Source organism: Leuciscus leuciscus (assembly GCF_965113295.1).
Source record: "Leuciscus leuciscus genome assembly, chromosome: 13".
NCBI classification, from domain to species: domain Eukaryota; kingdom Metazoa; phylum Chordata; class Actinopteri; order Cypriniformes; family Leuciscidae; genus Leuciscus; species Leuciscus leuciscus.
Window position 1 is genome coordinate 5,788,526 of NC_138737.1, and position 15,774 is coordinate 5,804,299.

General features: G+C 36.3%; 1 protein-coding gene across 1 annotated transcript; it reads left to right on the plus strand.

Annotated features, from left to right (window-relative positions):
- Positions 1-4,081: 4,081 nt before the first annotated feature.
- Positions 4,082-15,654, plus strand: slc35a2 (solute carrier family 35 member 2). The gene is made up of 5 exons (XM_082188964.1): positions 4,082-4,377; positions 5,978-6,160; positions 8,002-8,153; positions 8,370-9,064; positions 13,789-15,654. The coding sequence occupies exons 1-5, from the start codon at positions 4,287-4,289 to the stop codon at positions 13,820-13,822; spliced, it is 1,155 nt and encodes a 384-aa protein (XP_082045090.1). The 5' UTR covers positions 4,082-4,286; the 3' UTR covers positions 13,823-15,654.
- Positions 15,655-15,774: the final 120 nt, after the last annotated feature.

Below are 15,774 nucleotides of genomic sequence, written 5' to 3' on the forward strand. Positions count from 1 at the left end.
TCAGTCATAACGACCTCATCTGTGCTGTTTCACCAAAGTCTTTTAAGGCTAAAGTATTTGGTTTAATTGAGCAGCGGCGTGGAAATGATATCATTTAGCTCTGTATCATTAAAGATCGAGCGGAACGTGTGAGTTTGTGGGCAGAATTAAGTTCATGTTCGATGACGACGATGGCAGAAGCAGGCAATGAAAGTCCAAACAAAAGCTCTGAAGGCACAACATCTGCCCACAGACAGAAGGAAGGTAAAAAAACAACTTAATGTCATCTACTATCTCTCTGATTCAAACACAGGACTCGATGCTTTGGCTGTCAGATCAAATGCATTTATCATAGAATGAATTTATTTTTTTATTTTTTAAGTGTAGTTTTTACATGGTATAACGTTACTAAGATCGTTTCAAGAATGCCATGGTGCTTTTTGCATTCAAACAATACAAGTACAAAGACGTACCATGGTAAGGAGGATTGTCGACGTGAAACGCAAGTTGCGACAGTTTTCTCTTTCCTTTTGTGACGTACGAGTTAAAGAAACTGGCAGCATCCGAAATCACATACTTTCCTACTAGTAGGCAAAAACAGTATGTGACAATCATAGGTTACTGTACGTTAGGCAAAAAGTACCCGGATGACCTACTACTTCCGGCTAAATTCTGAAGTGTGCTTATGATCGACATTTTACTATCCCATGAGGCCACGGGAGAGGATGTGAATGGAGGTTAAGTAATACAACTGATGCTGGTAGGTCACATGATGAGGACAACATGTTGAATGTAGTACATCCAGATTACATTCATACTACATAACATACTTTTTAGTGGTCGTGAAATGATTTCTTATTCAAGATAAGTACCTACTCGAGAGAGCATGTGTTTTCGGAGGCAGCCACTGCTTCTCGAATGCGATACAAATGTATGACGTCACTTTGTAGGCCAACGCAGTAAGCACGACACTGGTTTCCTCAAGAAAACCCAATAAGATTTTCCCATAGGTTTTTGGATAATCGCTAAGAACAAGATTTGTGATGGACAAAACGTGCAAGTATGACGATACTTGCACGTTTTGTCCATCAATATAATTATCACAGATGAACACAACTTTTATGAATTCTGAAGCCTAAATGCAGTCGCCAGAAGTAAAAAGCTAAAGGTAGGCTATAAATGAACTACACCACGGTCCCACTAATTCAACGTCACCATCACTAAGCTTCCGACAACATTTTCAGTTTTTATCTAAAAACATTTTCCCAGACCGTTTGAGTTAGAATAGTTTACTTTATAAGAGCACAATTATAAGCATAACGATGCTATAAAGCACTGAGTTTACCTGTTCGGCGTGATGACGCTTAACCTCCTCGACAGCCTCTGTACTGTAGTCCAATTTAGCCACTTGTTAGCAACCGCCTTTTTCAAGACACGTAGCAGCTTAAAAAAATCCAAACTGGGGTAATATTTATGTATTTTATGTCGTAGAATATAACGTGAAAAGTGTCTTGAGCTTGTGTTCACCACAGACCTTATTTCAGCCATTTAACCAAAATCCCATTAAAAAATGGAACCGGAAGTGCTAAAATGCTAACTCGCTTCCGCGTTTTGGCCTACAAAGTGATGTCATACCTGCACCACTCGATTGATTGGATGGTTGTGGTTTGCTATTGGTGGATCTCATGTGAGTGACTGGTTGTGCCGCCCTCACGCTGAAAAACACATCATCAGAGAAGAGTTGTCGCAGCAAGAGGGAGAAGTTATTTTCATTAAAGATTACGAGGGCAAATCAATTAAAAAATAATATTGTGCACGAATAAATAATTCATAAAGTCTATATAGTCCACCTGGCCTAATCATACTTTTGAGAAGATTTCTCAGGAAAGGGTTTGCCCTTCTCACATTCTATTATTATTTCTTAGTGAATGCCATTGATAAATGAACTTGTTTGCCAGGACATAGTTTCCACACGCAGCAGCGTGAATTAATTGTCTGTAAGAAGTATTTTCATCTGTTTAGGTGTGTCTTTAACTGATGATAATGACTAGCTACATTCAGAAAAGTGAGGGATGTCCATGCATGTTGGTGTTTGTCAGTGTGTATTATTTCCAGATTCACACTTTCAGTAAGTCGTTACAGAAGCATTTGTGCCTATAACAACAGGTAAATGATAACTAAATATCCCTGACTTTTGTCTCATGCAGTTAAGATAATGAAGTTCATCAGTCTGGTGATTCTGGTGATCCAGAATGCATCGCTCATCTTCAGCATCCGCTACGTGTGGACACTGGCTGGAGAACATTGTCTGGCCACATCTGCTGTCGTGATGGCAGAGATTCTTAAAGTCCTCACCTGTCTGTTTCTCATCACGATGCAGAAGACAGGCCAAACATCTTCCAATGGTATTGCTTGGGTTGGCAGAACGATTTTACTCTAAATACCTGTGTCCAGAACAATGTAATGTGACTGTTGTCAGATGATGTTCCATGTAAGAGATTTCATAGATAAAATTTAGATTTGAAATATCTGTTTTAAAAGAAACACTTGTCTTCTTGACCATTATATATATTTTCTAAAGATAATAAGAGAGACCTAAATAATGGTAAATATAAATGATATGCATGTACTGCCTTTTTGTATAAGAATTTATTCAAATAAAAAATATGCAATAATGATACAATTTGTCTTTGCCTTTATTTTTAATGTATGTGTTAAGTCACTTTAACAAATATACAATCAAAATCAGCTGTTAATAAATCTGATCAATGTCAATATTATTACTTATGAGGAGAAATTTGTATTTAAGCAATAAAGATGGGTATTTTTACTTTTATACGCCACATTTCTCAGGCTTTATAAATGTTGTTATATTTGTGGGGGTGTTTGTTCAGCCTCAAATAATGCCAGTTAAAACTCATAAAGTTCAATATGAATCTAACCTGTGTATATTTCTTTGCTATAAACTATATTTATCAATTTAAATTTTTTACCATTAACTAACATTATTACATTATAAAATGCTTATGTCTCGTGGTAATAAGACTATGCAATGATTGTGTGCTTCTGCCATCTAGAGGTCCCTGTAGAGCAACACATCATTCTTCTTGAGAGACAGTTGCAATGGATTTTTTTGTCATATTTAATTTATATTTTAGTTACCTGATTACTTTTAGTTACCTTTGTTTGTATTGATATTTTTTTTCTTTTCTTTTTTAAATTCAGACACAAGCAAGCATAGATGAATATACTTAAAAAAACAAACAATTAAGTCAATTAAACGTTATAGATAGCACATATTTAATTAAAGGGATACTCCACTTTAAAATGAAAATTCTGTCATCATATACTCACCCTCATGTTGTTTCAAACCTGTATGAATTTCTTTCTTCTGCTGAACAGAAAGGAAGATATTTAGAAGAATGTCAGTAACCAGACAGTTTCTGGTCTCATTGACTTCCATAGTAGGAAAAAATATATACTATGGAAGTCAATGAGACCAGAAACTGTCTGGTTACTGACATTCTTCTAAATATCTTCCTTTCTGTTCAGCAGAAGAAAGAAATGTATACAGGTTTGAAACAACATGAGGGTGAGTATATGATGACAGAATTTTGAAAGAATCCCTTTAAGAATTAAAACTAGATTTGAAATGTAATAGCCGTATGTACTTTAAATATTTTTTCAAATAGCAAAAGTAACAATATATTATTATAAAAAAATATTTGTTTTCCAAAACAAAGCAGAAAAAACCGCATCCTACATTGCTTCCATTTTCATAATTTTCTTTCAGTAACAACTAAATTTCTTTGGATTTTGTCAGTAAAGTCTCCATGGATCGCATAATTCCCTTACAAAAATACTTTGGCTATATATGAAACCACCGGAGGAACCATACCACCCTAATACCATGCCATTTGATTACATCAAAGTGCATATTGCAGAATGCAATGCTATTGCTAATACCATAGTAATTTTGAAGTACTTTTTATGCCATTTCTTTGATTCGAGGCTGCACGCGGGCGGCGCTAATACGTTTCCGTAGTTCAGATCGCGATAGAGCGAAGAAGAAGAGCGTGAGCGCGTGTGATTGGTCGAGGCTCAGTCTCGCGAACGGCTACAGGAAGTGATTGTGTGCTTGGGGACGTCAACACTTTTCCTCGAGCACCTCTGATCATTCCGACCTTATTCACCGCATATGTGAGCCGTTTCATGGAGCAGCGGTGGGGAAACTATCATCAAGCTCTGTAATCAATACAGATCGAGCGGATCGTGTGAGTCTGTGGGCAGTATTAAGTTCATGGTCGATGATGATGATGATGGCAGCAGCAGCACCAGGCAATGAAAGTCCAAACAAAAGCATTGAGGATAAAACATCATCCCGCAGACAGAATGAAGGTAAACAACAACAACAACAACATAATTTCATCTTCAGTATGCTATCTCTCTGTACACCTGCCTGTTTAAGGACTCTGATTTGGCTGTCAGATCAAATGCAATGAAGTGTGAAAATTTAACATGGTGACCATAGTTACCTTCCCAAATACCGTGGTTACCACATCCTACTATAATATTACCATGTGTTTTGGACATACGCCATTCCAGTGTTTGAAGTACAATGTAAATAACATGGGCCATGGTATCTGAATATAGGACTATGATATTGCTGTTTGATACTATCACTTACAAAGATGTACCATTATCTTGGAGGATGTACATGAGTTTGACAATCATTCAGGAATTTAGCAAAGTGCCATGGTATTACCATCTGATATCACTGTAGCATGGTAGTACCGTCCCAGTATTGTTCTGTAAGAATATTCAAATAAGGAAAAATCAAGATCAAAATACATGTTTTGTCATCTCTCTCCTTTTTTAACTCTCTGATGTATGAATTATAAAATCACAAAGGCAAACAATATCTATTTTTTGTTTTGTTTGACTAAAAACAAAAATATAATCATTCCCAATTTACTTAGAGGGTGTTGCACATTTGTCCACTGCAACAAAGAAATACAGTTTCATGAACAAACATAAAAAAAATGAAAGTTAGTTAATGCATTTGGTATCATGAACTATTTGAATATTTTTGCAGGATTTATTAATCTAGGTTAATTCTGTTCATTTCTACGCAATTAACCATTTATTATGAACAAATATGAATAAACAATTCTGTATTTTTAATTCAACAATCTACATTAATAAAACTGGTAATAGTCAGTTCATACCTAATGCATTAACTAATGTTGACAAATTGCCAGATTTTTCGAACCAATTTCTCTGCCATTGAAACATCTGTGAATGTGTAAAAATGCCACAGTAACAGAACTCTACATTGTAATAGATGGCATACATAAAAAGGGATAATCGTGGGCGTGGTTTGCTCTTGTAAAGCTCTTTGAATTTCCTCAGACAGTGTAAAAACTCCAATGTCATCTTGCAGACAAAAGCACTTTTCATATCATCATGTGTCTTAATGAGTTTTGACGGCGTGGCAGAAGGTGTGTGTTATACGTCAGTGTCTAGATGAGTGACATTCTTTACAAAAAAAACGTAAACTGGCGAAACAGGATCACGTTTTCACAGTTCCTGTTTGTCTTGTCTATAGAAACTGTCTATAGTTTGCTTGTTGCCTTTATTTCTGTCTTTCATCTTGTCTTCTCACATTTTAATCCAATTTTAGTTCGATAATTGTGTAGTTTTGGCCATTTGGTCTCCAGTAATGTGTCAGTGAACTGCATTAATATGTTTCTACACGCAGTGGTGTGAATGAATGAAGTGTCTGTAAGCAGGGTGTTGGCACCGGACTGAGCAAACACTGGCCCAGTGTTGACGTGCATAGGTGTGTCCTAACTGAAAATACAAGCTAAACATTGACTAGCCGCATTCAGAAAAGTGAAATGCTGACGTCAGTGTTCAGATCCGTTTCCAGTTTCACGCTTTCAGTGAAAAACCTGCTTTTTGTTGACCAAAATATTCTCGTGCTTGTCTCTTGCAGTCAACAAGAAGTTGAAGTACATCAGTTTGGCGATTCTGGTGATCCAGAATGCATCGCTCATCCTCAGCATCCGCTACGTGCGGACGTTGCCGGGAGATCGTTTCTTCCCCACATCAGCCGTAGTGTTGGCAGAAGTTCTTAAAGTCTTCACCTGTCTGGTCATCATCATGATACAGAAGAGAGGTGCGTTCACTGGAGTTGTGGCCTGTTACGTGTATCATATGTCTTAAAGGGATTCATCACCCAAAAATGACAACTCTCTCTTACTCACCCTCATGTCGTTCCAAACCCGTTCATCTTCGGAACACACATGAAGATATTTTTTAATGAAATCTTGAGAGATTTCTGTCCTTCCATTGACAGCTACAAAAAGTTTATAAAGACATCGCAAAACTAATCCATATGAATCAAGTGATTAAATCCAAATTTTCTGAAGCGACTCGATCGCTTTATATGATAAACAGATTTAGTCAGTGGAGGCACAGAAATCTTTTAGATTTCAGGGTGAGTAATTGATGACAATTTTTTTCATTTTTGGGTGAACTAACAAAGATGGTTCTAACAAGATTAATGTCTTATCCCACAATACTTTTCGGGTTGAGCAATATTTATGTTGATTATTATTTAAAATAAATGCCATTTTGATATTCTGTTTCATGCAATGACACTCATATAATACATGTTAGGGATAGTTCACTCAAAAATGAAAATTAGCCCATGATTTACTCACCCTGAAGCCATCCTAGGTGTATATGACATTCTTCTTTCAGACGAATGCAATCGGAGTTGTATTAAAGGACAAGTTCGGTATTTTACACTTAAAGTCCTGTTTACTGATGGTTTACTGAGTCCAGATCGTTTCTGATGAAATAGAACAGTTAAGATTAAAATTTGGACACATGCTCCTGTCCCGAGAATTTTAGGTTTCTTTCGCTTTCCCCAAAACCTCTAGAATGGGTGTATAGGTGCACTGGAACACTCGTTCCTAAAACGCATTAAACTTTAGTTTACAAAGACGTGAAACTCTCCGAGTGGTCAGGGGTGTTCACTGATATGCTCACACAAAAATCGCTGCAAAAGATGCTTTCCAACAGGTGTTTTACCATTCGTTGTAAAACTGTGGACCTATTTTTCCAAACGCATCACACCCGTATTCTTCCGTTGAGAGCTTGAATAATAGACACTCCAGCCCAGTTGGTGGCGGCGGAGTAATACCGTACCTCACAGCACATCAAATACAAGTAAATGGAGTTGGACAAAAACTAAGATAAAACCTGTTGGAAAGCATCTTTTACAGCGATTTTTGTGTGAGCATATCAGTGAACACCCCTGACCACTCGGTGAGTTTCACGTCTTTGTAAACTAAAGTTTAATGCGTTTTAGGAACGAGTGTTCCAGTGCACCTATACACCCATTCTAGAGGTTTTGGGGAAAGCGAAAGAAACCTAAAATTCTCGGGACAGCAGCATTTGTCCAAATTTTAATCTTAACCGTTCTATTTCATCAGAAACGATCTGTAAACAGGACTTTAAGTGTAAAATACCGAACTTGTCCTTTAAAAAATGTCCTGGCTCTTCCAAGCTTTATAATGGGAGTGAATGGGTGTATGTCTTTGGAAGTCCATCAAAGCGCATCCATTTATGATTAAAGTGCTCGACACGGCTCTCCGGGGGTTAATAAAGGTCTTCTAAAGCGAAGCGATGCATTAGTGTAAGAAAAATATCCATATTTAAAACGTAATTTTTTTTAGGTAGACGGCCGTACGCATCGATTTACGCCAAAAGAGTAACCCTTGAACTTGGCGCACAACGTAATGACGAACACGGTTGCCCAGCCCTGTTTGTTTGAACCGCGAGAGGCGTCAATTGCCGTCATTACGTTGTGTGTCAAGTTCAAGTGTACTAACAAAAAAAACACCACTTCTACTACTACTACTACTACTACTACTACTACTATTATTATTATTGCAGCAGTGTGTCTGATAACAACGTGTCTCTTCTCATTTTTGTTGTGTGTAAATGCAGGTAATGTGAAGTCCTTCGTATGGTTGTTGTATGACTCTATATTCATCCAGTATTCGGACACACTGAAGTTAGCAGTTCCGTCACTCATCTACACTTTACAAAACAACCTGCAGTATGTGGCCATTTCCAATTTACCAGCAGCCACTTTCCAGGTAAGACTTCTCCACTATTTATTTATTTGTGTGTGTGTGTATATATGTATATATATGATATAAAGTTTAATGATATGAAAATATTGTGTGCACAAAATGTAAACTAAACGAACATGTATTTCTCACCCCAAAACATGTTATGTTCAGTCAAAACAAGGTTGTCAGTGTAGATTTGAAACTTACAGAACGTTGCAATGATTCATTTCGTTTTTGTAGGTCACATATCAGCTGAAGATCTTGACCACAGCGTTGTTTTCAGTGCTGATGCTGCGGAAGAGTCTGTCTAAAATCCAGTGGATCTCACTAGTGCTGCTGTTCGCCGGTGTGGCGATCGTCCAGGTGGAGCAGGAGAGTGGAAAACAGAAGGAGGCTTTGACCGGCACCAACCAGAACTACTTCAAGGGCTTGGTGTCCGTGATTGTCTCGTGCTTGTCCTCCGGGTTTGCCGGCGTTTACTTCGAGAAGATCTTGAAGGGCAGCTCTGCCTCGGTGTGGATGAGAAACATCCAGCTCGGGATCTTCGGGACTCTTTTGGGTCTCCTCGGCATGTGGTGGAACGATGGCGCCGCCATTGCTGAGAAAGGCTTCCTGTTCGGATACACTCCCCTTGTGTGGGGCGTCATTTTCAACCAGGCGTTCGGCGGCCTTCTGGTGGCTGTGGTCGTAAAATACGCAGACAATATTCTCAAAGGCTTCGCCACCTCTTTTTCCATCATCGTGTCCACGATCACGTCCGTCTACCTCTTCGGCTTCCACGTGGACCTGATATTCACGCTGGGCGCGGGATTGGTCATAGGAGCCGTCTATATGTACAGTCTCCCCAAACCAAACACCAGCACTTCCAGCACCAGCATATCTTCACCCAGCCACAGCAATGGAAGAGACTCGGAGCTGGAGGCTTTCCTTCCAAAGTCAGTGCTGGTGAAATGAAATGAGCCACCTTATCTGTGTCCCCTTCCATTAATCGCTCTTTACCTCTCTCGTGGAAGTCCTAACTCTCTCCTCTTTCTCATTTCTCTCTGCTGCTGTGGGTTTGGGTGCTTCTGTGAACACTTCTAGGCCAGATGAATTATTTAATTAATTTGGAAAGCACAAACCAGAGAGACGTAGACTTAGGTTTCACTGTTTACAGTGTTTTTTTTTTAATACCAAAAACAAACAGTGGCATTTTTCACCTGGGATATCTGTCGAAACTCTTTCCAACATCTTCACCTCCCTTCCCTGTTTGCCTTAAACAGCATTTTCCTGTTAGACAGCTCGATCTCGGGGGAAGAAGACGTGAAGCAGGGGAACGTTGGGCTGGATTGACTTGAAATCTAATGGAGGAATCTCACAAAACCTGTAACTTCCACTTCAAAATGAAGAGAAAAAAATGAAGAGCAAGTGCTAAAACAAATGATTGCATTGTGAAATTTAAGCATATTTAACTTTCAAATTTCAAAATCAATAATATATATTTTTTGCACTTTTTGGTAATGCAAATTTAGAAAAAGAATGTGTTTATTTGTTGTGAAAACAATGCAAAAGTCACAATCTTAATGGTCCACATAACGCTAGGCTTAATTTCACTCACAGAAAATATAATTGATCAAGTTCCTCTAATTTCTATTATTGTGATTTTTGGTATGAAATTTACCCAGGTATCATCTCGACAGGTTTTGTGAGATTCACCCAAAGCTTCTTCTACATGCTCAGTACTTCGCCCCGAATCATTGTCTCGTGTAAATAGAGAAAAAGAAAAAGAATGGTTGAGAAAAGCTGTTTGAATGTCTGCCATGTTTAAAGCATGGCAATACCTCATGGCAACACCTCTTAGGTTTGTACAGTGGCAAGGAGCGCTTGTTTCACTCGTATCTGTAGCAGTAATGTGGCACTTTGTCGTCTGCGTGTTGGCTTTGGTTTCATACTGGGTGATTTGGGCTGATATAGTCGAGGAATCAGATCAAGGGAAGCTTTTAAAATCAGCTTGCAGGGAATTATAATATAATTTACATTAATCTCAAACATTTTTCTCTGCAAGTCCTACTCACCCATAATCAATGTGTTAAGCGATGCCATACAGGGCATGTCTGAAAATGAGCTTGAGATTGAGCTCAATTAACGCTATTAAAATGTGTTTTAATATGCTTGAACTCGAAATATTTGACGGACAATCACTTAACACATTGTTTCCACGCGGATTCTTGCTTTTACCACCATCGGCATTTTCAGCTCACAGCTCTTTACTGTTCAGGAAACTGACTAACCTGGTCATTTTCTAACCAAATGGCACCTTAGTGAAAGCTCCTCTGTTTGCTTTGTGTGTGCAAATGCCTGCGTCTCTATGTGAGGGGGACTAGTTTTGCTTAACCAACAACTGGTTAATGCTGTGCCTTTCTCAATCAACTTGTGACTGAATGGTAACTATATATGTTAATATAGTTCTTACACTGTACATAATATCAAAAAAAAATCTTCTTTTTATGATGCAAAAAAGTCAAGATTTGTGGATTTATCTTATGTTATGTATTGTACAAACAATTTTGTGCACATATTTGATACAAATATGCCAAAACTGTTCTCAGTAAATCCCCACACACACCTCAAGAGAACGTCCTGGTATAAAATGAATGTTTTTTTGCAGTAGGAAATATGCTCACCAGAGCACAAATGGAAATTTGGTATCATATTGGGGTAATATGTTGTGGTGGTTTGGTAAAGAGGCTTTTTTTTTTGCTCTTTAAAAGGGTTTAATATGCATGTCAGAATTCATATTAGCTTAAAAGAACTGGGTTAAGTGCTGTAAAGTAGATTTTAATTCCTTATTGTTTTGGGTGAAGAAATATTGGCCGCAGTGTTTTTTTTACTTTCTTTGGTGGTTCATAAGCACTAATTGACTTTAAGTCAACATGAAATCAGAATATGCTCTGTTTATTACATGCTTTTGGTCTTAATGTGCACATTATTTCTAAAAAAAGAAATGTTTGTTTTATCTAAATATAAAGTTTTCCCCATCCTCAAAATTGCTTTCTATGGAAGCTTGTTTCTGCCACAGAATAAAAAAATAAAAAAAGGTAATTGCAACTTTTTATCTCACAATTCTGACTTTTTTCCCCCTTGCAATTCTGACTTATAACACGCAATTGCAAGTTTATATCTCGCAATTCTGAGAAAAAGTCAACATTAAACAAGCTTCCATAGCTTTCCTTTTTGCCAGTTGTTAATGTAGAAATTGAAAGGATGCTTAATGTTAATGTAATAAATAATGCTACAATAACAGCAAATAGAAATTTACATTAAAAACTTCCCATTTATATGTAATACCTGCTTTCCCGATGGAACCAATACCTTTTGTGATGGTAAAAAGGCTTGTGAATTACGTTTCATGTTGACTTTAATTCAGAAATTGTGATATTACTAGTTCCCTTCAGCTTTAAAGTTGATAGTCTAGATCTTAAACCCCATCATGGGATTGTTTTTAGAGACTTTTTCAGAAACTAATGAGCCGAGAGTGGCCTCAGGCAGCTAAAGCGATTTTGTGTGTGTGTGTGTGTGTGTGTGTGTGTGTGTGTGTGTGTGTGTGGTAAAAATATGTTATCTAGATATGATTGTGTCTGTGTGTGTGTGTTTGGGTATGAGAGAATTTACTACAAGCCATTTTATGACACAAAATCATGTAAATCTTTCATATCTGTTTATGAGAGATTATTATGATGGTGTTTGACATGATGGCCTTGAAAGATATATCATCATGAATATTAATATGGGTCACAAAAGATAGAAGCATTTTCAGTGAATCACAAAGAAACAAGTACAATGTGAACTGAAAATACTGTATTTGCTTTCTTTTGTATGTTTCGGCTCATTTGGTGAATAGATCTGATTTGAAAGAACTTGAGCTGAAAGCGGTCGCATGTACAAAAATATGAAACGTTGCACATGTCCAGTTGAGATTTGTTCAATTTTGTGTTCTGTGACAACACCTCATCATTGCAGAAAGACTGCACAGATTTCATCATCACAGCTGATCAATCAAGGACGGCCTCTGTTAAGCCCTGTCTCTGGCACTATGATGAATATTGTAAATAGTCTGTGAAGAGTTGAAGTACAGCCCCTGCTGGCTAATTTCTTATAGTGGCCTCTTTCTTGAGGCTGACAATAAACATCGAATAGAGAATAGAGTTTCTGTTTCTTATATGAGCTTCAAAATGTTATCTTTCTTGTGTGTGTGCGTGTGTATAATCCCACTTGAGAACTAAGTGAATACATGAAAACGTATTATATTTCACCCGAAAATTAAAGCAAAAACAATTTTTTTTTTTTTTTTTTTTTTTTTTATGGAAAAATATGAAGACTATTTTTAGGATTTTTTTTAATTTGTTTTTAGTCAAAGCAATAATTTACTGACAATTTCTCCTATACTCTCATTGCTGTGTTTAAGGTAATATATCTGGATTTTCCACTTTGGGGTTTTTGAGGTTTAGTTACTTTCTAATTCCCATGTGTTCTTTAGTGATTCTCATTTCTGTAGGTTAGTCATCTTTACGCTAAAATAGTTATGTAATATTTAATTTACTCCGTACACTGAAAAAAATAAATGATTCGTTGAATTAAATAAAAAAAATTATCGTAAATGGTTGCACACAATTGATTTTTAGCTACATTTAAACAAATGTATTAAGTTGAACTTAATCAATTTTAGTTCAACTTAATGCATTTGTTTAAATGTAGCTAAAATCAATTGTGTGCAACCATTTACGATTAAAAAAATTGATTAAATTCATCGAATCATTTTTTTCAGTGTATAAATTAAATGCAGTAAAACAAATGCTACCCTGATGCATAAATATTAATAGTTAATAAATGAGAAATTTAGTTGATCATGGACTTCTCATGATTTGCTGATTGAGCTTTTCATACATCAAACTATTCCACTTTACCTGTAAATACAGTTTTAAATAATTTAACAGGCTTTTTAGGACACATGCTGACATAAAGTATAACCAGAACAGGTTATCAGAGGTGATTTTGCTTCATTTCTGCATGAGCATAACTAACCACTAACTGATCTCTTGCATAATAATGTTAATGCACCCCTTATATATATATAATCTGCATGGCCAAAGTATGAGAAAACTTGAACACCACATCCATCTGTAGTATGGACTTATTGAACTTTTAATTTCATAACCATTGTAATTAATCAGGCAGTCGGTCCTCCATTGAAGCTTTCATCTTTATGGATTTGCATAAGGGATGTTGTCATGATGCTGGAACAGAAAACGGCACCATTATATTATTGTCTTGTACTTTTATCGATTCTTTGTTCCTGTTAGTAATGGGCGTCGTTCAAATAGCCAAATCTGTTCATTTACAAAGGTGTCTCCACATACTTTCAGTCATGTAGTAATGAGAATTTCTACCAGATACCTTTCAAATATGAGCAATGTAAGGGTATTTACTTCGGCATGACTGTATGATATTCAAGAATGCGTTGCATGTATAAAAACAAGCAAACACTGATAAATATGTATGTATATATAATGTTAAAGTACACATATAGTGGAGAAATACATAACACCATATTATTTCTCTGTTTCTCTTTGTTAACTGTGCAATTAATGTGTCCTTTCTCTCTCTTTTCTGTTACCATTAGTCCCAACGCCCCGGGAAAGAAGAAAGGAAATTGACAAAAACATGATACACGAGAAGAGATGATGAGAACACATTGTGCCTACAGGTCCAACACTCCTGCCCTATTTCCAAAGGAAAAGATGAGGGTTATGTTTCAAGTGCCTTTTTATGCTCACAATATTAACTCCGTTACAAGTGATCGTACTTCTAAACTAAACTGTGCTGACTGACTTTATGAAACCTCATATTTATACTGATACCTCACTATCACTCATGTTATGCATTTGATATTGTCATCGACTGAAGGTGTAATATTAATGTAAACCGGGAATTTTTATGTTTTGTATGCTGGAACTGGAAAAGTACATTTTTCAGTGGCCTTATCAAATTGGGAATTCAGAAGCTGCTGCCTTATTATGAAATATTTTCTTTCTTCTCTTATTGTAGTTTTGCTTTTTTACTAACAAGTGCTTTAAGTGTAATAAGTGGGAAGTGGGGGGGTAAAAAAAAAAAAAAGTTCATGGCAATAAGTGTAGGCTATTGTGATGTCAAAACATTTGGTAGCTAACTAAACATCATTTTATTAAGTTTAGTGACAACATGTTACCGTGTTTACATGGTGCAATGACTGGTAGGCTTCTGCTTTTATTATTGCTTGATACAATTTTTACAATTTCAATTCTTTCCGATCTTTATTCAATATTGATTCAGTTGGATAAATAGTACAGTAGATACATGTTAATTTTTCTCAAGAAAGAAATTCTCCCATAATGGCTACAGAGAGCCCTGTCAGCTGGTATTTTTAAAGGTTCAAAATAACAACTCAAATGTAAATGCGGTTAAAATAAATATAATGCGTTTTTTATTAACGACTTTATATTACATATTTATTATATTTTTTACTTATATCATTAAAATATTATAGAGCACATATTTAGCAAAATACTCATTTATAGGCTACTAATACTAAATATATTATAAAATTAAAAATAAAAATGTCTAGCTAACTAACGTGCTATGGTCATCATATGGCTTTCCTGAGGTAAATGTAAGGTTATGTGACATTGTTCTCCAGCTGTTTTATTGACCTCTTTCCGAGGTTGAAAAACACTGATTGATCGATATTATGTGAGGCATAACATTTCGATAAGTTGTACTGTATCTTTCAACATACCTATTATTGTTTATTCGTGTTTATTTACTATTAACTGGTAGTAAAGAGAGATGATCGGTTCATGCGCCGCTTGAACTGAGGAGCTACAGTGATCTATACATTTAAAAGCGCCAAAGCAGTATTTATTGTTTGAATTTCATAATCAAATTGACAGAATTTGAGAGCTGAATTAGTTTCATAATATCAAAAGGAACGTCTTGTCTGTCGGTGTCAGTGTCCTCGGCTTCACGTGTGGCGTGTGTGAAAAGTGAGAGTTGGCAGCTCTGCTTTGTGTATTAGTGCCTTTAACATTTCAGCTGTGCTTTGTGTGACAGAGTTTCAAATATACTTTAAATAATCAAGCAAATTTTTCTTTCTCCACAGTGCACTTCAGAAACTCTATTTCATATTGTATTATATGCCAATGAACTTTAGTTCACCTCTTTAGAGTACAAAAACTGCATTTCTGATCTAAACATATTGTGAATGCATATCACCGTGCTGTACAAGTTTTGTTTTAAAATATCTATTCTAGATTATTTTGTATTATTATTGGCTGAGCAGCAGTAAAGTGTGACTGAATTGCAGTGGGCATTTTTCAACCTTGTAAACATACAATTGCGTTATCATTTCATCATTTGGACCTAAAACTAAACTAAATGTTTAATCATTTCAGAAGATTAATCAATATTATTGTTGTATTTGTGTTTGGAATAAACATGGTTTTGAATGTGATTTGCCTTGTTGATATTAATACAAAATGATGTTATAATATTGTTAGCTTGAGTGGGTTTAACCCCAAAATCCCTGGTCTAATTTTCCCCACATTTTTCACCTGATATGATCTTTGAATCT